At 41.0% G+C, this 27091-nt stretch overlaps 1 protein-coding gene and 1 long non-coding RNA gene across 2 annotated transcripts; one reads left to right on the top strand and one right to left on the bottom strand.

Moving 5' to 3' along the window:
- Positions 1-12422: 12422 nt before the first annotated feature.
- LOC121884579 lies at positions 12423-13176 on the bottom strand. The gene is made up of 3 exons (XR_006092379.1): positions 13095-13176; positions 12772-13003; positions 12423-12618 (listed from the first exon to the last, which is right to left on the bottom strand). It is a non-coding gene; the product is annotated as an uncharacterized LOC121884579 (long non-coding RNA).
- A 3199-nt stretch (positions 13177-16375) lies between these two features.
- si:dkeyp-113d7.10 (zinc finger protein ZAT1) lies at positions 16376-23643 on the top strand. The gene is made up of 5 exons (XM_042393698.1): positions 16376-16544; positions 16629-16760; positions 18803-19180; positions 22746-23002; positions 23198-23643. The coding sequence occupies exons 1-5, from the start codon at positions 16376-16378 to the stop codon at positions 23441-23443; spliced, it is 1182 nt and encodes a 393-aa protein (XP_042249632.1). The 3' UTR covers positions 23444-23643.
- The last annotated feature ends 3448 nt before the right edge of the window (positions 23644-27091 follow it).

The following is a 27091-nucleotide window of genomic DNA, read 5'->3' as shown; positions in this document are numbered from 1 at the left end:
ATCCATACGGAAGATAAACGTTAGTCTGTAAAATGTCATAAAACACTGAAAAGAGCGGAAGGAGACGTCTTCATATTTCTGCATATATCATATATGACGCTAGAGACGCTGCAGGATGTGAATATTTCTTCTTAAAAAGTGACTGAAACGATCAATTGATAACAGTTCCGCTGATTTGATAAATCGTCGCAGCTGTAAAAATGTTTAGAGATGGTTTTTTAAGGAGTCCGATGTGTTTTTTGGTTATTTCAGGCGAACAGCAGCAGGTGTGTTGTGTCTGCGGAGGAGGACGGAGGTGATTTATAAGCGTCCAGCTGCCTGCGGTCTGAACGCTCCTAAACTGTCCGCCGCTCAGATTTATATCAGCCTGAAACTGCGGCGATCACGGAGAGTCTGAGAGGAGAAGAAGAAGAAGAAGAGCCTGTGGAGATTTATGCTGCTCATGTTTAATCTCTTCCCCGCGTTTAAGAAGAACAGTGTTTAGATTCGGATAAGAGTTTCTCTGGCGTTTTTATGGTTTTTTTATGAACTCTCTGTGCATCTGACGATTTAAGGATCGGAACATAAACTGACCTCCTCCTCCTCCTCCTCCTCCTCCTCCTCCTCCTCCTCCTCGTCTCTGCTGGGGTTTAGTTTCAGCAGCTTGTAGATTAATCACCTTCACTCTGAAGCTGAAAGAATCAATCAGTAATCAATCACTTCATTACATTTTCAATCCTACTCACACTTTCTCCTTTTCTTTGTCTTATGTGATATTAAACATTTAAAGATGTTTAAACTATTTTCTGATATTTTATATCATTTTCAGCTTTTATTTGTCTTATGTGACAGTTAACTGATCAGTTTTTGGTCGACTAAAGCAGCAACTATGAATATTTTCATTATCCATTAATATGCAGATCAATTAAAATGTCAGATTATACTTAAAAAAATCGTCTTCACATTTCTTGTTTTGTCTAATCAGCAGCAGAGATTGACACTAAAATGAGAACAGCTGGTCCACCTTAAAGGTCAGTCCACCTTAAGTGAGCCTGGCCTGGTTAGGCTAACCCACTGTTGCTAACTTCAGAGCTAACACCCTTCACTTAATCAGCAGACTCACTGACGACTTCCTGTTTACCTTTTCTGTCATTTTTCTGCCGCTCGCTCAACTACACACTCGCTACGCACAACGCTACGCACACGCATTACACACTCGCTACGCACACGCATTACACACTCGCTACGCACACATTCACTACGCACACGCATCACACACTCGTTACGCACACGCATCACACACTCGTTACGCACACGCATTACAAACTTGCCACGCACACACTCGCTATGCACACACATTACACACTCGCTATGCACACACATTACACACTCGCTACGCACACGCATTACAAACTTGCTACGCACACACTCACTACGCACACGCATCACACACTTGCCACGCACACACTCGTTACGCACATGCATCACACACTCGTTACGCACACCGCTACGCACACGCATTACACACTCGTTACACACACACGCATTACACACTCGTTACACACACAGGCATTACACACTCGCTACACACACGTATTACACACTCGTTACGCACACACGCATTACACACTCGTTACGCACACGCATTACACACTCGTTACGCACACGCATTACACACTCACTACGCACACGCATTATGCACATGCATCACACACTTGCCACGCACACGTATTACACACTCGCTATGCACACACATTACACACTCGTTACGCACACACATTACACACTCGTTACGCACACACATTACACACTCGCTACGCACACACGCATTACACACTCGTTACGCACACACATTACACACTCGCTACGCACACGCATTACACACTCGCTACGCACACGCATTACACACTCGCTACGCACACGCATTACACACTCGTTACGCACACGCATTACACACTCGCTACGCACACGCATTACACACTCGTTACGCACACGCATTACACACTCGCTACGCACACGCATTACACACTCGCTACGCACACGCATTACACACTCGTTACGCACACGCATTACACACTCGCTACGCACACGCATTACACACTCGTTACGCACACGCATTACACACTCGCTACGCACACGCATTACACACTCGCTACGCACACACGCATTACACACTCGCTACGCACACGCATTACACACTCGTTACGCACACGCATTACACACTCGCTACGCACACGCATTACACACTCGTTACGCACACGCATTACACACTCGCTACGCACACACGCATTACACACTCGTTACGCACACACATTACACACTCGCTACGCACACGCATTACACACTCGCTACGCACACGCATTACACACTCGCTACGCACACGCATTACACACTCGTTACGCACACGCATTACACACTCGCTACGCACACGCATTACACACTCGTTACGCACACGCATTACACACTCGCTACGCACACGCATTACACACTCGCTACGCACACGCATTACACACTCGTTACGCACACGCATTACACACTCGCTACGCACACGCATTACACACTCGTTACGCACACGCATTACACACTCGCTACGCACACGCATTACACACTCGCTACGCACACGCATTACACACTCGCTACGCACACGCATTACACACTCGCTACGCACACGCATTACACACTCGTTACGCACACGCATTACACACTCGTTACGCACACGCATTACACACTCGCTACGCACACGCATTACACACTCACTACGCACACGCATTACACACTCGCTACGCACACACTTTACACACTTGCTACGCACACGCATTACACACTCGCTACGCACACGCATTACACACTCGCTACGCACACACTTTACACACTTGCTACGCACACGCATTACACACTTGCTACGCACACACATTACAAACTCGCTACGCACACACATTACACACTCACTACGCACACACATTACACACTCACTACGCACACGCATTACACACTCGCTACGCACACGCATTACACACTTGCTACGCACACACATTACACACTTGCTACGCACACGCATTACACACTCACTACGCACACGCATTACACACTTGCTACGCACACGCATTACACACTCGCTACGCACACACTTTACACACTTGCTACGCACACGCATTACACACTCGCTACGCACACGCATTACACACTCGCTACGCACACGCATTACAAACTCGCTACGCACACACATTACACACTTGCTACGCACACGCATTACACACTCACTACGCACACGCATTACACACTCGCTACGCACACGCATTACACACTCACTACGCACACACTCGCTACGCACACGCATTACACACTCGCTACGCACACACATTACACACTTGCTACGCACACGCATTACACACTCACTACGCACATGCATTACACACTTGCTACGCACACGCATTACACACTCGCTACGCACACGCATTACACACTCACTACGCACACACTCGCTACGCACACGCATTACACACTCGCTACACGGGCATTACACACTCACTACGCACACACTCGCTACGCACATGCATTACACGCTCGCTACACGGGCATTACACACTCGCTACGCACACGCATTACACACTCGCTACGCACACGCATTACACACTCGCTACACGGGCATTACACACTCGCTACGCACACGCATTACACACTCACTACGCACACACTCGCTACGCACACGCATTACACACTCGCTACGCACACGCATTACACACTCGCTACGCACACGCATTACACACTCACTACGCACACACTCGCTACGCACACGCATTACACACTCACTACGCACACACTCGCTACGCACACGCATTACACACTCGCTACGCACACGCATTACACACTCGCTACACGGGCATTACACACTCGCTACGCACACGCATTACACACTCGCTACGCACACGCATTACACACTCGCTACGCACACGCATTACACACTCGCTACGCACACGCATTACACACTCGCTACGCACACGCATTACACACTCGCTACACGGGCATTACACACTCGCTACGCACACGCATTACACACTCGCTACACGGGCATTACACACTCGTTACGCACACGCTCGCTACGCACACGCATTAAGTGGGTTCATGAGGAAACATCAAAGCTGGACGGAGCCCAGTAACCCGGGTAACGCCCGTTGTTGTTGTTGTTGTTGTTGTTGTTGTTTTTCAGCTCTTTTACATGAAGTATGTGATTGTTGGTCTTTGTGGTATTTGTCCCGCCCCTCCTCCACTGTGATTGGACGGCTGGGTGAAAAGTGACAAGCGCTTTTTCCCAAAGTTGAACGTTTTTCAACTCTTGGCGACCAGAAAAAAACGTGAAAACGCTCGGCGCAGAATAGACGCTCGGCGCCTCGTCACGCTGCTGGCGGTTGCAGCAGAGTGTAAATATGCGGCGCTTCCGTTGCAAATAATTAAAAAAATACGTAGGTCTCAGGAAAGAACGCTTTGATGGACAACATCCTGTTAGTGTGAACCCGATGCGAAGCCACATCACAGTTCACTGGTCTGTCATGGAAGTCGCTCGTAGGAATAATCGCCAATGACAGGGAGGAGAAACGCACCGGCAGCGCTTGTTCAAAGAAAACTGGAGGATGAAGGTGCAGATTGTTCTCTGCTCTGAGTTATTCAGCAGCAGACACTTTGCAGCAAGTGCTTGAAGTTTGACAGTGTGATGTCTGTTGTCATGAAATGCATCAATTACAGAAGATCCAGGAGCTTACAGCGCCGCCAGCTCTGTGCCTCTTTGGAGGAAATTGACTCAGCATGTGCTGCTGTTCTGCTCTTCACAGAGGTACGGTGGCTCCGCAGGGGAAATGTGTTGAAGAAGGGTTTTTAGAAGTAAAGACCTTCAGCTCGTCACTGCAGCTTTTTGAAAATGTCATATGAACAAATCTGAGGTTATGGAAAGCATCGCCCCAGCTCTGAGAAAAAAACCCTGCAGTTTCCCAGCATGCATGTGTGTTGTGGAGGAGGGCACACAGCATTCAGCGGTGAGAAATATGTCGATGCCATTGAAAAGCTACAGCAGGAATTTGACCAGCGGTTTTTGCAGACTTTTAAGACACACGGTGCCACTTTCCAAATTTGTGCAGACCCCCCCTTCTCCTCCGATGTGTAAAACGCCCCCAGTGTGCTACAAACGGAGCTCGTTGACCTGCAGCGCAGTTCTGAGCTTGAAGCCAAGTCGAGAGCAGCAAATGAAAAGCAGACATGCTTGGACCATTTCTGAGAGAATTATCCCCCCCCAGTCCTTCCCAGAGCTTTCCACAGTCTTCAAGCCGACCATGTGCTGTTTTGGAAGCACATATCTCTCTGAGTGAAACTATTCTCCACCATGAACTTCAATAAATCAAAGTTCAGGTCCAGACTTGGTGATGTCCATCTTCAAGCCGCCGCCCTCAGAGTGAATGTGGCTCAGCAGTCTGAGGAGAAGCTGTAGGCCAAGACTGAGTGTAAATAATTAATGTTGAGAAGCACCAAACAGTTGAACCTTTTCTTTTTTGTATGATGTCGATGGCTCCCTGACTCCTCCCTGACTGATGCCCCACACGCCATATGGTCACATGACCATCTGGACATACATGTGAACATGTGTTCATATGCAGCAGGAGTCTGACCGGCTGTTTGCATGTTTCTCAGCTCGTTTCTTATTTATATCTGGAGGAAGTTTTATTAGTTTATTTTAAGGAACATGTGATGGGGCGTTTTTTGTGCCCTAAGTAGTGACTGCCAGGCAGTAAATCTGCTTTTTTTTCCCCCTTCACGTCGGGGAATTCCCGTCAGTTTATTGCTTCTCATGAGAAGTGTAATTAGTTGTGATGCTGGAGTTTCTGTTTCCTGCTTTCGTTTGTTGTTGCTCTGTGTGAGTTTGGAAATGCTGATTAATGTAGTGATGAGCAGCGATGTTGTTGTCAAAATATCTGATTCAAGTCACCAGAAACACAAGTTAATGCAGGTTTGTGGTTTCATGACTGCTTATGTTCACAAATCTGTGAAATTGTGTAAAATAATATCATAGAAATACTTTTTAATCCAAAGTCACTCAACAAAAAATGTGCAAATTAAACCTAAACATGGAATTTTTGAAGGATAGTAAACTTAAGAGCTGCAACGTCATAAAATAGTTTAAAATATCTGTTTGTCATTTCCCACAGCTCAAAGTGATGCGTTCAAATGTCTTGCTGTGTTTATTTTCACATAGTATGTCAAATATTCACATTAAAGAACCTCGAAACCGAGAATTTTTTTTGGCATTTTTGCTTTAAAAAAGAGCAAAAACAGCTAAAAGAGAGTGAATATTGGACTTACATTCACCAGGTGGACAGAAACACGACTCCACATGAATGATAATGTTGCTCCGTAACTGCTGGATGTGGAAATAAGCAACTGTTTGCTAACAAGTTCAACATATCAACTTAAATCTGATGGTACGTCAGAGTTTTGTTCACTACGTGTTTCTGATGGAAACTAAACATCAGTGAATGCAGGTTTAAGTGAAGCTCATAAACTGGCAGCTGAAGCATCCAGTTTGTTAGTCTGTGAATAAAAACCACATTGTTCTGTACGTCAACAACATTTTTATTATTTTCCAAATGAAACATGTTCTCATTCAGGATCTTTGTGGCCTCGTTGCAGCAGCAGTAAACCTCTCAGAGCTGCAGCTTTGTCTGACAGACCTCGTTAAGTCAGATGTTGCACTCTGCCCTCCTGAGGACTCTCAGTTGTAGTTGTGGAGGGTTTTAATTGAAGTGTATGATGACAGGTAGGTGTGGTGTGACTGACAGGAGTTTGGCAGCTGAGCAGAGAAAGTTCTGGAGGACGATCAGATACCTGAAACTGGTCCGTCCAGGTGACTTGTGCCCCAAAAGACTCAGGTGTAGTCCACATCATCTGATGGATCAGTCCAGTCTGAAGGTTCTCCATCCTGCATCATGTGGTCCTGGTCTTCAGTGGTGGAAAGTAACTAAGCACATTTACTCAAGTACTGTACTTAAGTACAGTTTTGAGGTACTTGTACTTTACTTGAGTATTTCCATGTGATGCTACTTTCTACATTTCAGAGGGAAATATTGTACTTTCTACTTCACTACATTTATTTGACAGCTTTAGTTACTTTTCAGATGAAGATTTGACACAATGGATAATATAACAAGCTTATAAAATACAACACATTGTTAAAGATGAAACCAGTGGTTTCCAACCTTTTTGTCTTTTGACGTCTTACAAAAAGCAGTGTGTAGTCGGGGTCACATTTCACATGTCTATGAGTTGTTAACAGCTCCACCAAATAGTGATTTTTCCCTCTAAACTTCTCACATGCTTTCATTTCAATAAATGTTCAAATGATCCAATATTTCAGCAAAAATCAAAGATTAGAGAAAAAGTCCAAAAACTGAAAACAGATTTGTGTATCAGAACTTTGTTTTTTCTTCTTTCCTCTCCCATTAATCATCTCACCACCCCTCAGATTTATCTGCTGACCCTTTGGAGGGGCCCGACCCCTAGGTTGGGAACCACTGGACTAAACTAGCTAACTGTATATAAAGTAGTGTAAACTAGCTCCACCTCCAGCAGCTACAACAGTAACATGCTGCTCTAACACTGATGCTTCACTATTAATAATCTAATGATGTCATATATAATAATATATCAGTCAGAGGGACCAAACCACTACTTTTACTGCAATACTTTAACTACATCAAGCTCATAATACTTATGTACTTTTACTGCAATACTTTAACTACATCAAGCTCATAATACTTATGTACTTTTACTGCAATACTTTAACTACATCAAGCTCATAATACTTATGTACTTTTACTGCAATACTTTAACTACATCAAGCTCATAATACTTATGTACTTTTACTGCAATACTTTAACTACATCAAGCTCATAATACTTATGTACTTTTACTGCAGTAGATGTAACTTCTTCCGTCTGAACCTGGTGACTCTGTGTGTGTTTGGGTGTTGGAGGATGAGGTGAATTGTTGGTGAGATGAAGAGCTGTGATGTGTTTGATGATTATTGAAACTCTTTGTGGCTCAAACTCAGCAAACTGTTGCCAAGTGTAGAAAAGATTAGTTGTGTTTGTTGCTCCGAGCGTTGAACGGAGAATCAGTCACGTCCCAAAAACACAAGAAAGTAAAAAACCAACAGCAGCTCAGAGCAAATGTGGAGAAACAGCAGCTGTGCTGCCAGCTGGAAGCTTTGTTTCAGTCTTTAAGAGAAGTTTCTCTGCATGGTTCAGATTAAATCATCATGTAGAGCGAGTGGACAAATTAACAGAAGCAAGGCCATAAACGATGTAATATCCTGCAGTGACTTCACCTCGCTGTTGCATTTCAAACAAAACAAGAAAACGTTTCAAACAACAGAAGCTGTTTGTTGGTTCAGTTTGTTCAAATCAAACTCCAGCTGCAACCATTAATCAATTGATTGATTAGACAATGAGCAGAAAGTTAATCGGCATCTATTTTGATAATTTGCAAAAATTTGCTGAAATGTGATGATTTAATGTTGTTGTTTGTCATAAAATATGACAGAAAACTGAATATTTTTGGTTTTGGGCTGTTTGAAGACGTCAGCTTGAGGTATTGTTTACATTACATTAACAATTAACTGATCAATTGAAAAAATTATCGATAATGAGAAGTTGCAGCCTGAGTGTGAACTAAACAACCAAAGTTAAATAGATTTTTTATATTTTATGTTATATAGTTTATAGTATTTTTATTTCATTTTAGCTTTTAGCTACATGTGACGTGTGTCTGTGTTTTGTCTATTATCCACTTTTTAAACAAATTTTAACAAACAAGGTGAAGTACGTCGTTCATGATGAGCCATGGAGGAAAAAATAACTAATTTGTGCTCTTGATTTAATAATTTGTGTTCTTAAGACAAACTTTCATCACTGTGTCGTCTGAGATCCTTTAAAGGGCCCGTTGTGCTTCTTGTGTTTTTCTGTTATTTATATCCTGTTCTGGTGTCGGGTGTTGAACGTGGTCAAAGATCAGAAATTTGAGGTGAACGAACTGACGTTGGGTCATCACACGTGCTGATTAACGGCGGTCCGTTCTGTGGCCTTGGTCGCTAGGGTGGTTGCTAAGGTGTTTCCATGTGTTGCTCACATTGTCTACTCTCATATTTCAGATCTAGAGCTGCGTATCATCACTGCCTTCCTGATTTGATTTGATTCAGATTCACAACATCCCAATTTGATGATATTGTGACTTTGATTGGATATCGATTAGGTTTGAGATGTTTCAGTTACAAACACCAACTTTGTTTGGATATGAAAGAGAGGAACCTTCTGACCCGGTGCATTATTAAAAATATTAATGTTTACATTAAGAATCGACACCAAAGCAGTTACATTAATATAGTCTTTATTTAACATGAGCAACACACCACAGCAGTCGACACAATATGGTGCAACTCTACAGACTCTACAGTCAGTGAGTATTGAGTGACCAGATAAAAATAGTAGCGGTGCTTTCTTTAGTGCAGAGGGTGTGGTGCAGAGATGGGTCGCATCATGTGGACACAAGTGTGTTCTTACTTTTAGTTGGTGTGTCAGGATTATATCTGTATTTGTGTTTGTACGGTCGCAGGTGATCAGTCAGTGTGTTCGTTTCAACACGGTAAATGTAGTGAAAAGACACAACAAAGTCTGAACAGCAGTCTGGCAGAGAGAGAACAACCCTGAATAGGTAAACGAATCCAGTATAAACCAGGCAGCGTCGGAAATGAACAAGGGGGCAGTGGTAAAAATGCCCCAAGAAATCTCAGAATGCCCCTAAAAACTGTGATCGAGGGGCAAAAATTGTCCCCAAGAGTTTGAAAAAATAACTTAAGATTAACCAATTCAGGCCAATATCCTAATCCTACATTAAGCCATCATTTTATCTTTATTCAATTCATTTAATTTCCGTCTCTAACAGACAAACAGTGCTGTTGTTCACTTTACGCTGCTGCAATGGGCCTCGTTAAAAAGCAACTCAAACCCTGCCAACACCACTGCAGGAAATAAGACAGCAAAGAACGGCTGCCTCTACAGTTGAAAAATGGAAAATAGACTGACATGGTGTTGAAGACGAGAGTAAGACGACTCTCCTCTTCTGTAACACAGCCTGGACCGCTAAAAGCTAATTGTGACTTTGTTAAAGGAAGTGAACAAGTTAATAAGAATTCAGCTCATCATCAACAAACAAACAAGCATCATTGATTTGCTTATGGAAAATAACTTTAACGCTAACACTGGAGACTTTAAAATGTCTTTGGTCTGGCACGTTAGCTAACACATTAGCAAGTTGGCTAGCTAACGTTAACGTTGCAGCCTACGTGTGGGTCTTGCCGGCTGGTTTTGTGATCAGTGCTGTTGACTAACGTGCACTAAGTGAAGTATTTTGAGCTGTTGAGTCCCAAATCTAGAAGATATATTTCTAGTTTACTAACGGATGATGCAGAGCTGGAGAGTCGAGTCTATCACATCGTCAGCGGGGCTAAATTTGGAGATGAAATAAAGTGTGCTAATAAAAACTCAACGAAAGTTATTTCCACAACTGCATCAATAAAGAAGGAATATTACACTAATTTGGGCTCTTTTGACAGTACTTGTAGCTACTAGTCTGTAATTTAGTGAAACACCTGAGGCTGTGGCATGCAAAGCATTAAACCCACAATAATGAAATCATTGAAGTTAGACTGGTTTTGACTTGTAGGAGATCAGCAGCTGTGTGTGCAGATGTGCAATGACAGATAGAGTTGGGGACTGCACAAACCGACTTCATTCCTGAACACTTCAGGTGGCAGGTTGCAGATCCAGGAAGGTTTCCAGCATCTCCGGCGTGCTGCTGTTCACCAGGTCACCACGTCAGTCACCAGCTGATGTGCAGGCAGCTCCGGTATCCTTTGCTTCTCTTTGAGCTTGTGGCTTGTTGTAGTACTATTATTAGAAAATGACCACATTCGCAGCATTGTCCGTTACGATGGCTCGGTGTTTGTTTGTAAGATAACAGTTTCAGGTGAGCAGTATTAGTCAGGTACGAATCTGTTGCTCTGGATGTCCAGCTGTGTCCAGTTAGTGCGACTCTGTCAGGTTTGAGATTTACCACTTCACTCAAATGTTTGCATGTCAGTAAAACGTGTTTTTGGTACATTAATGAGGCTTGGACGCCGTCGTTTTCAGCAGCGCCGTATGGGCGTCTACATCCCTGCATATGAAAGCTGCAACAACTTCAGTTAGTTTTTGGGCCCGTGGAGAATTAGATAGAAACTTAAACGTAAATGTCTTTGCAGATTGTCTATCTGATTGTGTATTTGGAGATTTGTGATATTTCCACAATATTTCACGTCTTTTTTGCATATCTTACATATTTGGTCATTTATTACATACGTGGCTTTAGTGCAGCTCTTCTCTGTCGTCATAGTTTTTAAATCTGAAATGCAACCAGACATCTGCCTTTTGGCTCTGTAGTAAAGTAAGTGAAATATAAGAGAATAAAACTTGTTATCAGATGTAATAAATCAGAATCTGTAGATAACACAATAAAAACATAATAAAGTGAGTCAGGCTGAAGTGTTTGACCAGATGACACTGACTCAGTTTGATCTTTATTTCCCTTCATTAACGCTCATAATGAGGCTTATTAAGGGGGAATTCCAGTTGGTCCTTTGATCTGCTCTCAGATCAGCTTGGCTCTTATCTGTGATTAATGGAGTCAGATCAGAGAGCAGATAAAAACACACAGAGCTGGTTTGTTCTGCACTGACGCCTCTCACACTTCACACAGCTCTGCACTCTCACTGTTACTGTGCAGACAAAGATAGAAATCTGAGGATCCGTAAAACGTCTGTTATAAGAGACAAAGACCGAAGCTACAAGTGTAAACTCACCAGAATATCAGCAACGATCCGCCCGAACCTGGAAACATAGAAAGACCAGACGTCTGACATTTAACTATGAGTTTCACACAGCAGTGACAGGAACGGATCAATTCATTACTAATCTTTTTCCTCTATTTGATCCCTTTTTCTTTTAGTATCTATAGATCATGAGCAGACACGCACGTATGGAAACATGGTGCCGCACAGCCAAGACAAGATAATAAAAATAATAATAAAAATAATAACAGTACTATTAATAGTAGTAATAATAATTATAATATTAATACTTAATTTAAAAACAATTCCAAACCAAGTTACAGTAGCAGAGTCATTGTTTCAGCTTGGTTCTGAATCTGTTAATTAAAATTATTTAAATGAAACCAGGTGTCTGCAGGTTAAATTACATCATTTTTAAAACTTTTTTAAAGGTTCAAATATAAAGAAATTTAATACTGAGTGCTTGGATTCTCTTTAAATATGACAGGTAAATGTAAAGTGAGTTGGTTTTATTTATAATAGATAAGTAGATTTGGAGACATGCAGGTCCTCCTTGGACCGCCACTCCGGGATCATCCAGGTCTCCTTCCCAGAGAGAAACCTTTCTGCCAGAGTCTGACGGTGGGATTCGTTGTTGATCATCACTTATGCAGCAATAATGTTCAGATTCTGCTTTCTAGGTGGTTTATCAGGCTACCGATGGAAGGACCGGCAACCTACAATTAGCAGAAAATAAAAATAATCTCTTCAAACAGCAGAGGATCTATTAAAATGCCTTCATTGAAAATGGCACGTTCAAATGTTTCAGAGTTTAAAACCAGACTGATGCAAAACAGTAGAGTTTGGCAAAGTGTTCACTGCTCCCTTACAAAGGCATGCTGGCTGCAGTCTGCTTGAAATGCCGTTACAGTGAAGGCATTTTAATACACTGGAACACAGCCGTGGATTCTCCTGGAATCCAAAACCAAAGAACGCCTTCGATCTCAGACACAACACACCTTTATGATCTAATCTGGGAAAAACAAACACAAAAACATTCTTGTCCTCTCCTCTTCCCCTCCTCTTCCTCATGCATCTGAGGGTCTCAATCCTGATGGGAACCTAAAGTTAAAGAGATGTTAGGGGGTTGGCGCCAGATTGCTGTTACCAGTAACCAACAGTATCATAGTAACATAAACTAATGGTAACACACCTGCTTGGAGACTTTTATCAGCTGTGTAAGATGTGATAACATGTCGGCCTGGAGGTTCCTGCAGGTCGAACAGAAGGTGAAGACGTTTAAGCTCCGCCCTCTTCTGTTTGGAGCCAGCCGGAGATAATAAACCAGTGACTACAGTACTGGTCAGTACTGAGTAGATGGGAAATACCAACTGTGAATGATCGTATATGTAATAAATAATAAACCTTCATCTTCAGGTCAGTTTCAGGGTGGATCACGCCACAGCAGCCGTCAGGGGGAGCAAATGTGTTTACACGTCAAATGACACAACAAGTCAAACTGCATATACATTAATTCCTTAAAAACACACCAACATGTAAAAGTAAAATGATCAAACCGTCATAACCGCTGCTCCATCAGAGTTTCTGTTGGCACCTGCTTGTTCTGCAGCCGTCACTGGTTAAAAACCAGTCCCCTCTCTATCCAGCTCTCTGAATGAAACATAAAACAGCAAGAATTATAACATGATGAGGGATTTGATAAAGCAGCAGAACACTTCCTCTTTAAAACTTCTTCATTTTAACTTGATGAACCTGCAGAAACTCGTGAATTCAGCCGCTGCAGATTAGTATTAACTGTGTACTTATTAGTCAGATATGACAAATGTGGACGTCTGTGTCGCCATCTGCACCGAGACATAACGCCGTCTGTCGCTCTGTAACACACACACACACACACACACAGTGACTGACAGTCAGCAGCTCATTGGTCTGTTTGTTTGTCAGTGAGAGGGAATTAACGGTTTCATTATTTATTATTTTTAAAAGAGGAAAGTGGGTCATCCTGTGTCTGCAGGTCACATGACAGCATGACAGAAAGGTCACATGTTTTATTGGAGGCCAGTGGACAGATGGACGTGTGCTGGATGGTTTTTACTTGTCACTGAGTTTCTTTGATAAAAACATTTTTGTCTTTTTTGCACGTGATGTTCAGTGATGCGTTCATGGACTGGAGGATGTTTGGGGAAAACGCAGCTGTACATTTATGAGTCCACTTGGCAGAGAGCGTTTGTTGATGAGGAAATGTTTGTTGGTTTTTATTTTATATGTTTAGATCAGAGGGAACTGACGTCTCCGCCGGTCCAGTTTCAAGTAGTAATAATAGAGTTTTAGGACAGATGTGTGTATGAATGTATGGAGGATCAGTGATGTCATAACAATATTGGAAAAAAAAAAAAGCTGCAATGTGTAGTTGTCAACTATTAAATTAATTACCAACTATTTTGTTAATCAATGAATTGTTTTGAGTCATTTTTTTAGATAAAAAGTCCAAATTCTGTGTTTGCAGTTTGTTAAATGTGAATATTTTCTGGTTTCTTTCGTCTCTGACAGTAAACTGAAGATCTGTGAATTGTGGACAAAACGAGACGTTTGATGACGTCGTCTTTGGGAAACACTGATCAGCATTTTTTTTTTTTTAACATTTTGACATTTTAAAGACCAAACAACTGATCGATTAATTAATTAATGAAAATAATTGTTGCTCTAGAAAAAAAAGTGAATATAAATTTTCACTCCTGTTATTTTTCTTTCTTCCATGTTTCACTTTGATTTGGTTTTTTTTTGTTGATTTGTATTTATTTCTCTCTCATTGTCAATTCCTACACTTTTACTTTCTAACATTGTTAATTTGTTTTTAATCGATATATCCATGTATTCTTCTTTTAGGCGTTTCATTAAACATTAAAAGCATCAAGACAAAGTGCAAAAGAAACAAACCATCAAAGGACAATTAAATACAATTAAAACAGTTTATTAAAGAGAACAGAACATAAAAACAAGCTAAAATAGAAAATACAAGAATAAAGTTTACAGTGCAGTGGAAGAAATTAATTATTTGATTTAATAAAAGGCATTTGATTATATTATTATTATATTATTGCTATTTGATTTTAGTTTGCATTTATTGTTGATTCTCCTTCAATGTGTTTTCCGCATATAAAAATAAAATGATGAAGATGATGAAATGTGCACAAAAGATATGAGGCTGATGGGTTCAGTAGTATGTGAGGTTAGTTGCAGACACACACACACACACGACCAAAGGCATGAAGCCCTCCAGGCAGAGATGGTTATGAGGCGTTACTCTACAATAGAGGCTTTCAGACTCTGACACACTGAGCGGTTATTTACATTTAGTCAAACAGTCTCTATTAACGGTCTGCAGACAACTGTCACTGATCACTGTGATACTGAAGAAAACTTCAATGTGATGATTCTCAGGTTCAGGTTCTGCAGGTTTATTGTTGCTGGACATGATGAGAGATACTGACATCCTCAGGAAGTGTCAGTGTTAAAGCGTATATAACATATTTCTATAATAACATATATTTCTGTTGCTCCACAGTCTGATCTATACAGTGACAGTGTTGGTTGTGGCTCGTAGTGATGAACCTACAGAGAATTATCAGAGACTCTGCAGCTCCTCTCGGCTTTACGGAGCTTTATAGTGAGTTTCAGCTCATTGTTTATCTTTCCGGCTGCAACTTTACTGTTCTGGTTCACTCTCAGCGTCTCATAGCGTCGTTTTCATAGAAAAAAAGCTGTAAAAAGTCACTGTACACAGTTAGCTGTAGACTAGCTGGTGAACATAGTGGAGCATTTATCAGAGTAAATTTAAGAGAGTAAAAACAGAACTAAAAGAGAGTGAATATTGGACTTACATTCACCAGGTGGACAGAAACACGACTCCACATGAATGATAATGTTGCTCCGTAACTGCTGGATGTGGAAATAAGCAACTGTTTGCTAACAAGTTCAACATATCAACTTAAAGCTGATGTCAGTGTTGTTTTCATTAGTTGTTTCTGCTGAAAGAAAGCCAAGGGGGGAGGTTGGGCAGGGGAGGGGGAGGGGGGGGGGGATTCTTTGGCTTTGTCCTGCTGAATGTCCATATGTACAGACCAGATCCTGTCATTTCCCTCAGGGTTACAATGAGTTAAATTATTTCATTCCCCACCTCCCCCTGTGACGTTCATCCTGTCAGGATAAGGCTTTAGTGTCTCTGAGTGTCTCTGAAGTGTAATATCCACAGGAAGACGTTCAAATAAAACAAATATGCTGCTGTTTGTACGTTGTGAACTTTATCTACAAAGGTTGTTTCACTGTGGAAATAAAATCAATGAATCAGTCGATAAAACACTGAAGTTTTCTTCATGTATTCGACTCTAAAACTGTTTTTGTCCAGAAACGTTTCAACATAAAGACAATAATGGACTCCCAGATGTCCACACAGATGATTATATGATACTGATGATGATGATCTTCTCTCCTGCAGACCAGCTGAAGTCGGTCATGGAGCAGGTCCTGGACTTCGCTGTGTGCGAGCTGACAAAGATCGTGGAGGCTTCATTTGATGACCTCCTGCTGGAGATCACCAAGATGGAGAAAGAGCAGCACGTCCTGGAGGAGAGACTGGACAAGAGCTCCGAGAGAGGAGGAGGAGGAGGAGGAAGTGCGGGAGGAGGAGGAGGAGGTGGTGGAGGAGAGAAGGGGAGAGGGGGAGGAGGAGGAGGAGGAGGAGGAGCCGGGGGGAGGCGGAGGGGGTCGGAGAACGACTCGGTGTCACCCAGCGGCTCTGAGGACGCCCGAGAGGAGCTCACTGAAGTCACAGAGTCCAAGAAGACACCAGATAGAGACGGTGAGTGCAATTAATCAATCAATAACCAATATGTTTATATCAACAGCTTTTAGTCGTTGATTTAGTTGTTGGTTTCCTCAAAAAAGGCCTCAAAGTGTTTAAAAGTCTTTCATTTCATTCATGAAGGTCTTAAATATTAATATGTATCCTGCTGAAGGCACGAATGTTAGTTAAAAGATGTTTTTAATGTAATTTTAGCAAAAACTGGCGGGACGTTATTTTTTCTCCATCGTTTATCTGCTGCTAATTAATGAGTCATTAGTTATAATATATATTATATTGTTATATACTGACAGGAAGTAATGACACAAATGTGACATAAATTTAAATAAACAGACATTTATTTCACATTGCATCTGCTAAATAATTCCAGGCTTTATCATCACTAATGTTTTTTATTAATGTCTTTCATAACATTTTAACATAAAACAGGCACTAAATGTGTAAATGTTCTCTGTGGTATTAAAATGTCTTTAAAAAGTCTTAAATTTAACTCGGTGAAGCTGCAGAAACGGTGTAATATGTTTCTGCTTCTTCTGCTTCCCCCAAATGGAAAAAAAAAAAAAAATCAATCCAAACTTCTCGCTCAAAGAACAACATTTTATTCCTGAACGCCACACGCTTGTCTAAAAAGTTCAGGTACGTTGGAATCAGAGGAACTAATGTGAGAAACTAAGCTGTTTGTGTTTCCATCTGAGGAACCAGGTAGATCCTGCAGATGAGACCCAGGAGGAGTTCGTTCTGTTGTTCTTACTGATGAGTTGGATGTGATGAATGAATGAGCGTCTGTCTCCACAGTAAATCATCTGCTGAGTGTTTGATGTTTTTTTTATTTCTATAAAACAAAACGACACAAAATATTTCACTCACTGGCTTTGTTTTCGCCACCGCTGCTCCCTCTTCATTCACTCTCTAGCTCGCTCCACCACCGCCACTCTCTCGCTCCCTCTTAAAAATTAGTCAGGAAGCCGACAACAAAGCCTAACTTTACTTTTACTATTAACAAAAGAAGAGAAACGTCCTCCCTTCGTACTTCCCTGAAAACCCCTCGCGGGTTGTCGTAGTCCAGAAGGTTTTGGGAAGCTGACGACTGATTTTTCCTAAAATAAGTTTTGGTTCTTTTCAAAGCTTTTTTTGTCATCTTTTTACCTCCTTCAACTTGTTCCTCACATCGATTCTCTTCACTTCTCAGTTTATATTGTCCTCTCACCTCTAAACACACCGTTTTCTCCCACGCTGATCATGTCTGATTAGACTGAAGAGAATTTTGAAGACTTGTACGTCACACTGACATTATTTCCTAAATGACTCGGCTGGTTTTAGTCCCTGAAGGCTGAACGTGCTTGTTTTAGTTTGAGTCTCTTATTTTAGTCTTTTATTGCCACACATGTGTGTTCAGGTCCAAGTTATATGTGCAGGTCTCAGTCTGCCCCCCCTCCACCCCCCCTGGACTCTGTGACCCATCTCCATGTTGGCTGATTTGTTCGTCTGTCAGCAGCTTTCAGTCCAAAACTCTGTTTGTTTCAGAAACAATAAAGTTAAAGTTGGGCGTCTGTGGCTCAGGAGGTCGAGCGGGTCGTCCACTAATCGCAGGGTTGGTGGTTCGATCCCCGGCTCTTCCTGTCCATAATGTAAATGCTAAATGAGCTTTTATATAGAGCTTTTATATAGCACATTTCTAGTCTACTGACCACTTAAAGCGCTTTACAACACACGCCAACATTCACACACACACACACAGCAGTTACAATTTAGGGTTCAGTATCTTGGCCTAGGACGCTTCGACAGGCGGACTGGAGGAGCCTTCTGATTGGTGGACGACTCGCTCTACCTCCTGAGGCACAGCCGCCCCAACCCGCCCAACCATAAGGAAACAAACAAAAGCCATGTCCCCAATCGGGGGAAAAATCTGATTTTTGGGTCAGTGGTTAAGGTTAGGGTCAGTGTGTGTGTGTGTGTGTGTGTGAGAGGCTTAAAGTGTTTTGTCAGTTAAGGTAGAAAAGTGCAGCCTATTTACTAATTGTGAATCTGCCCCCCCTCAGACCCGGACCGCCCCCCCGTCCTGTCGGTCTCCCAGGACTGGGTTCCCATCTTGGACAAGGTCTTCGGTCAGAAGTGGTGCAGCGACGTCTGGCAGATCAAAGAGCTCGGGGGAGATGGGGGAGGAGGAGGAGGAGGAGGGGGAGGTAGCGGTGGGCGGAGCCTCAGTGAGGGAGGGGTACAGCAGGTGCAGCCTCTCCCTGCCCCTTCAGTGACCCTAGAGCCTTCCCCCTCCTCCCCCCAGCAGGACCCCCGCTGGATGCCGCTGGAGGACATGGAGGTGTTCTCCCCCGACGAAGAGGACAGCCACAGGAACGCCGGGGGAGGGGCCAAGACCGCTGGGTCCGGACTCTCACCTGGACCCCCCCACAGCCCCACAGGTGAGGAGCATCTCCTGAGCTGCTCCAACACACGTTTAAAACACTAAATGCTTTTATTCCAGACACATTTTAATGTCCTTCATCGTGTCCAGCACAGATTCGTTTATAATTTCAGTTATTATTCAGAAATGACATCATTTTGATTCAGATTAATACTTTGCCTCAAAACTCGTCCTCCTTCTTTGAGTCATAACTCAAATCTGAACACAGATGTGAAACACATTTTTAGTTTCAGTGTGACTGACACTTCCTGAGGATATTATGATCTCTGATGCATCACAAATAAACCTCCATAAACCTCAGCTTGGAAATAAGAGAATAAATAAATAACAGAACCTGCCTTTTCTTCAGTATGACAGTGATCAGTGATCACTGCTAACAGCTGATTCACACGACTTTAATGGAAACTGTTTGACTGAATGTGAACAAAAATGGGGCTCAAGTTGTTAAACACATGATCCGTACTTTCAGCTGCTAGAGGTCTCTCGTTTAAAACAATAACCAAACACAGAGTGTGATGATGTCGTGAAGTGTAGCGTGGGATCATGGGAGTTGTTGTCTTTGTTAAACAACCAGCTTCTCCCAGTTAGGATTCCTCCACCACATTGTTCAGGATGTTTTTACTGGGAGTCAAATTATCCACAGAGGTCTCCTCCTCTCCAGAACAAACAGACTCGGTGATTAAAACCTTTTTTAAAAACACTGAATAAAGCTGTTTCACGTTAAAAAAATCAGTGTTTCACCGACACAGGACGTCCGGAGGGGCTGTTAGCTGAGCTGCTGCTAACGTTTGCTCAGTTTGTTTCTCTGATAACTGAAGATCCAGACGTCTGATGACTAAAATCCTTCATCCGGTTAAAAGATATAGTTAAAAATGACCAAAATCTAAGAAGTTTATCATAAAAATGTGGCTTAAAACTGAATAAAACTCAATTTATGACAGTTTCTGGTGAACAACCACAACACTAATGCATGCGCACAAAGAGGATCATCATCTTGTGTGTGTTTACTCTTTCGCCATATGACGCCATTGACAGGCAACCAAATTAAACCAACTGTTGTTGGAAACATTTGGCATAATGTAAGTACACAACTCATCAAAATATATAACATAGGTCTAGTTTAGACATTTTAATGCAGAATAGTTACATGATATAGCTTCTTAAGCTTAAAGGACGAGTTCACCATGTTTCAAGTGTCTTAAACCAACAGTCAGGAGCCCAAATGAACATTAAAGCTGTGTTTCTTGCTGTAATCATTCCTCCTGTTCATACTGACCATTAGAAGATCCCTTCATAATGACCTTACAATGGAAGTGATGGAGGATAAAATCCACAGTCCTCCTTCTGTGCAAAAAATGTATTAAAAGTTTATCTGAAGCTAATATGAAGCTTCAGCGTCCAAATGAGTCAAATCAAGTAGATATCTTTCAACGTTACAGTCTTTTTAGTGCCAAAGTTCCTCTTTTTGTTACTATACTTCCACCTGCAGCTCAACAGGGAAACACTGTCCGAGGAAACACAAAGAGGGAATTTGATGCTAAAAAGACTGTAAATGTGTCAGATATCCACTTGATATGACTAACTCAGACTGCTGAAGCTGAATAGAAGCTTCACACAGACTTTTAAATGACTGTGTGGACACACTGTGGATTTTATCCTCCATCACTTCCATTGAAAGCACATTTGAAGGATCTTTTAATGTCCAGTATGAACAGGAGGAATGATTACAGACACCTGACTGCTGGTTATAGACATGATGGAAACACTGTGAAAAACATGTATATTTTTTTCTTTTGTCTAACTCGTCAACTTTAATTCTCTGCTTGTCTTGTTTTTTTTTATTTTATTGGTTTTGTCGTCACTGCAGGACAGCAGGAGACCTTAAACTGAGCCAGACCTGCAGCTGCTAGTGATTAACGTTGCTGCGCTGTTTTTCCTGCTAAAAAATAAATAAAATGAACTTTTGAATGTATAAACTTGAGTTATGTTGTGATGGCATTTTTCACTTTTTTTTTTGACATTTTAAAGACAAAACTATTAATAAAGAAAACAATCAGCAGAATAATCGATAATGAAAATCATCGTTAGTTGCAGCTTAAGTTCAGATTCTACTTAGTTTTGCCTGCAGGAAGCTAACGCTAACTAGCAGCAGTCTGTAGGAACCAGTCTGGTCATTAAACTGGACGTCTGAGCTTTGTTCAGTTGTGCTGCTTGTAGCTGTGTGAGATGACGACGACGATGATGATGATGATGATGATGATCCTGCAGCTGCTGCAGCTCTTTAAAAAAATAAAATCTGAAGTTTCAGTTCTGTTTTTTTGCAGTAAAATGTTATTTTTGTTTATCTGTAGTGGAAACAGTGAGCCTCCTGCTGCAGCTTCATCTCATCACTGTGTGCTGTTTAGTTTCTCTGCGCTGCCCTCTACTGGACACATGATGTCATTATCAATCAGTGTATTGATCTTAAACTTCATCCTCACACACATTGAAACCATTTTCCTTTTTTTTCTCCTTTATTTTTCATTAACAAAAAATATACTTTGAAAATAACAACAGAAACACAAATACAACAAGTTCATTTAACCTTCATTTAATCAGGAAGTCTCTTTGTGAAGAGATAATAGTCAAATAAAAATCTGTCCCTTTAATAATGAGTCATATTAAACACGTTAAAGATAAATAAACAACAGGCTCAAAACTTTGTTGAGGAACAAACAAAAAAAACCCTGCAGGATGATGACATCATTCATCAATCAGACAGAACATTTAGTTCATATCTGAGGAGATTTTAATATACTTGAAGTTTGTTGAGTTTTCTGCTCACAGAAGGTTTTTCTCAGTTAGTTTGTCGTCGTGTCGGCAGCAACGATTCATTGATTAGAAAACAGAAAATTGAAAAAAATGTTTTATTAGTCGTCAATAATAGACATGCTGCTGACATGCAGCTTTTCAAATGTGAGAATTTGATGCTTTTCTTTGTCAGACAGTAAACCGAATGTCTTTGACTTTTGTTTAGAGCTCCAACTAATGATTGTTTTCATTATTGATTAATAGTTTTGTCTTCAACTCTTAAAAATCCAAAATATTCAGTTAACCGTTTAAAATCCTCACATTAGAGAAGCTGAAACCTGCAAATCTTTTGACATTTTTTCTTGACTGAAACTATTATTTAATTATCTAATTAATTATCTGATTGATTTGATCAATATTATGTCGATCGACTAATGATTGCAGCTCTGGTTCTGTCTGTCAGACGCCTCGTTTACTGCTGCAGACAAAACAATTCATCAAGACAAGAATTTATCACATAGAACTCGTGATAAATTGTATTTCACCCAATGTGCAACATCATGTATATTTGCATATATTTATATATTTTTAGTTCTCTGAGCAGATTAATCAATAATGAAAATATTCACATTTAAGAAGCTGGAATCAGACAATTAAAAAAAGGCTTAAAATGATTAATCAATTATCAAAATAGTTGGCAACTAATTGATTGATTGACGAGTCATTGGAGCTCGTCTTGTTCTGACTCTCCGTCTCTCTCTCTCTCCGTACAGGAAGTTCAGGTCGGCGTTCGTCGGCGTCCATGTTGCATCGCCTCCTGACGCTGCCGTCTCAGCTGCTGGAGGACGACGACGAGGCCGCCGCCACCGCCAAGGAAACGCTCGCCGCTCTGGCGATCGACGCGGCCAACGAACGCCGCGACGGCGTCGAACCGGCCGGCCAGACCTCGCTGTCACCCCTGGCGACGAGGGAGGAGGAGGAAGAGGAGGAGGAAGAAGAGGAGGGGGAGGAGGAAGAGAAAGGGAGGAAGGTAACTGAAATAAAGAACATATAAAAAATAATAAAAAGAAGCCGATCAGATCTGATCATCAGCAGCTTTTGGGGTCATTGATCGTGTACACAGACATGTCAGCATTTACTGTATAAACGAGGATGTATTGATTGTTTCCTGTTGATTGATTGAAGGATTGATCAGGTTTCTGTGTGTGTGTGTGTGTGTGTGCAGAAGAAGAGGCGGAGGGTTTGGTCGGAGTGTGAGGAGTGCGGTCGGAGGTTCAGTCGAGTGTTGCTCCTCAAAGCTCACCGTCAGACTCACGCCGCCGACAACGCTGCCGCCGACACCGCCGCCTCGCCCTCGTCCCCGCCCAGCAGCGCCTCGGCGTTACGCTGTTCAGAGTGCGGGAAGAGGTTCTCCTCGGCGACCCGCCTCCACAGCCACATCCGGACCCAGCACCCCACCAGCAGGTCCTGAACCTGGGCCCGGGGACGGAGCGGCTCACCTGGGGCTGAACTGGAAACATCAGAGGACACAAACAGACTTAACAGAGCTTCAACAGAGTCCAACGATCCACAGAACCGACACAGACCAGAACCACAGACACGCCGAGTCCACGACATGTTGCCTGGAAACGGTTTTCTCAAGATTTTTTTTTTTTTTTTTTTTTTTTTTTTTCTAGAAATGCAGATAAACTCCCGTCAGCTGAAGGAATCAAATGTTTCACCAAACACACGGTACACTGACCCATCACCCGGGATAGACCGACCAGAACAGGAAGTCCAGTCTGAGCTGCAGCTAATGATCGTCTTCATTAGTGATCAATCTGCAGATCATTGAACAGTTAATTATCGGTAGAGTCAGATTCTGGAGAAAGATTGTTCAACACACTTTTTGTCAGTGAATATCTCCCCACAGTGCGCAACACTACTCCAGCCAATCAGCAGGCGGCGTTTGTGCACAGGATGGGGTGGGGGGGTGATCATGACAGTCTCTGTCTCCAGCAGCCGTTGGATGATGGGAGGACTGGTGATGGGAGACGCTGTGACCAGTATCATCAGACAGACGGTCTCACAGAGTCTGTTTCAGTAATCTGAGCAAACATCCTGCTGTATGACTGTTGTCAACTTATTAACCGTATCAATTAATCAATAACTACAAACACTGTGGAGCCGACGCGCAAACTCTAAATGTTCAGTCGGCTGGTGGAGCTGCGGAGTGACGACAGACTGTTGTGATGAAAAGTCTTGAGAGGAACAGAAGCGACTCTACAGCAGAAGCGTCGCTCTGGAGTCCTCCATATTTCTCTTTTGGTTGTTGCCATGGCAATGCGCATCCATGAGTTTTGGGGGGGGGGGGCAGAGCTTCTGAAGGAGCATGAAGGGAAGGGGTGTAGTTCAATCTTTCTCCAGAATGATGGACTCTGCCTTTAATCACAGTTTTCCAACAACGAGATGATTTTTACTGATTTTGTGCAAAGGTTTCATATTATAATTGTGAACCCAAAGTGTTTCACAGAACAAGATTAAAAACAATGTTCAATTTTTATAATATAATCCTGAAAACATTACATCTAGAAGCTTTACATTAAAAGATTCACAGCACATAAAAGCTCAATTTAAAACAGATCAATCTTTAAATTCTCATAGTAGCTGATAATCAAACATCGGTCTATCCCTCCTCGTTGGTGCTCGTCGGACAGAACCAATCGGAGCGTCTCTCTGGATGAAGGTCACATGACTCGACTCTCACGACGTCTGTATTCTGGATCAAAAAGAAAAAAAAAACCATCCAGGACCAGAAATTGATCGGTTCGGGTTCTGATTGATGGTTCTGTGTTCAATCAGGTTCCTCGTTGATCAGAAACACGATAATGAATTTCTTATCGAATCTTTTATGTCTCCTCATTTTTAGACATTAATTAACGTTAATTTTCATACGTAACAAAATTCAACTAAACAGTTCAATTAATTTTTGTTTGTGACCAACATTTTATTAGTTTTTTACACAAGCATATAGTACATATATATACAGTATATACAGTATATATATATATATATATATATATATATATACAGTACAGTATGTATACAACTGAAGTAAACTAAGAAAAAACAGTTAATTTACACCTCTTGTGATTTCACAATTCATAAAAACTTATCATAAAGAGCATAAACAGTCACAGTTTATAACATACATTTAACAAACAGGATGTAAATAAATCATTAAGAGTGTTTAAAGGGCCGGTACGTATAAAACTACTCAGTAAAAATGCGTCAGAGTTCTAAAATTATCTCTTATTTTTTGTAAAAACAATCAATATTCTTCTAATCTTCCTCATGTTCATATTATAAACATCTATATACATGATGAGAAAGTGCAATTATTGGTAACACTTGACTTAAAGTCCCTTTTTATTTATCGTTTATAATCAGTCTAGAAACATTTGATAAGTAATAAAACACAATCATGAAGTTATGAGCAGATACAAGGACGTTTTTTATTTTGTAATTTTTATTAATGTACAATATTTATCAACAACTTCTCCTATTAAGACATATTTTGTATCAGTACAACAGTTTTTCTATATTGTCATTCATTCTCTGTTTAAATAAAACTTAATTTATATTGCACATTTCATATAAAAAAATACGAAAAGACAGAAATAGGATGTTAGCAAAGGTTTCAAAGTAAAAGCAACTTTAAAAAGTTTAAAAGTTTTGTTTTAAAAAATATATTAACAGATAATTGTGTGTATATATATATATATATATATAACACTTAGATCTGTTTTAAAGTATTTATTAACTGTTATTATACTGATTATTAATGATAAATAAGGAAACTTACAATTAAGTGTTATTATTTTACTTAAACTGTGAAAACCAGAGTTTTGATGAGTTTTAAAAATAAAATATATAAACGTTAAATTAAAATTATTCTAAATATTTAAACTTTTTTTTTAAAGATGTGGGTTTTTAATGTTTTGTATTTTTCTTTACTCAGAGCTTCCACGTCAAGAATTTTAGGATCATTTTTTAAGAGCATTTCTTTGCCGTTTTATACGTACCAGCTTTTTTTTAAAAAATTATATTGAGAGAAAAACAGATTCGATAAGATATTCAGAACAAAGCGAACAGATCTGCACTCCAAGAGGATAAAACAGGAAACTAAAACACATGAATGGAAATAAAACTGAACCCAGAAACAAGAAGCGATGAGGAGGCGTCACATCGGAGACGACGAAGGGAAAAAAAAAAAAACATGTTAAAAAAAAAAAACGCACACAAACATTCTCCTCTTCTTCTTCTCCTCCTGTAAAATATTTAAAAAAAAACCCTCCTCATCAACAGGAAGCGACCTCCAGCTGCTGCAGGTGAGTTTCTGTCCCGGCAGGTGAATATTATTTTTTTGCAATAAGCTCATCGCCTCAGCAGTCGGACTCAGACTCAGTCGTTTCCTGTTTCCTGTTTCCCACCGTGTTGGATCTGTACAGCGTTGTTGGACGTCACTCGTGCAGGAAGAAGTGACCTTTCATTTTTCTACCTGTTTGTTTTTAAAGTGCCCTTTATTGTTTTTTTTTAACAAACAGACTTTTTCTCTCTTTTTTTTTTTTTTTTTCAATTTTTTGGATTTTTGTGCATTTTGTTGTCATATTTTACATTTTTCGGACGACTTTTGAGGATTCTTCTCTCGTTATTCGTACAGGAAAACAAACAAACAAACGAAAAGATAAACTTCGTCGGTGTGCGTCAGTGGCATCGTTTGTTTGGACTCGTTGAATGTGAATCTCAGCAGTTTGTATCCTTTTTTTTTTGTTGTACAGTTTTTACGTTTCAGACAGAAACTGATGATGAAAAAGAGAAAGAGGAAGGTTTTTAACTCTGCGACGGTTTATTCCTCCGTTTTTTCTTCCTCTTCCTTCCTTCCTTCTTTCCTTCATCTCGCCCTCGTAGTTGGTCCAGTTTTCACTCTTGTCATGTTTCAGAAACCTCACGTCAACACACAGATACCTCCTGAAAACAAAACACGACCACATGCGTTTTCTGCTGGAAATTTTTATTTTTTATTTTTTATTTTTTTTATTTTTTTTTTTACAGTTTTTCTGGCTGCAACTAAACGATT

Source organism: Thunnus maccoyii, chromosome 18, assembly GCF_910596095.1.
Source record: "Thunnus maccoyii chromosome 18, fThuMac1.1, whole genome shotgun sequence".
NCBI lineage: Eukaryota > Metazoa > Chordata > Actinopteri > Scombriformes > Scombridae > Thunnus > Thunnus maccoyii.
Note: the sequence above shows the minus strand (reverse complement) of the source record. Positions and strands in the feature narration are given on the sequence as shown.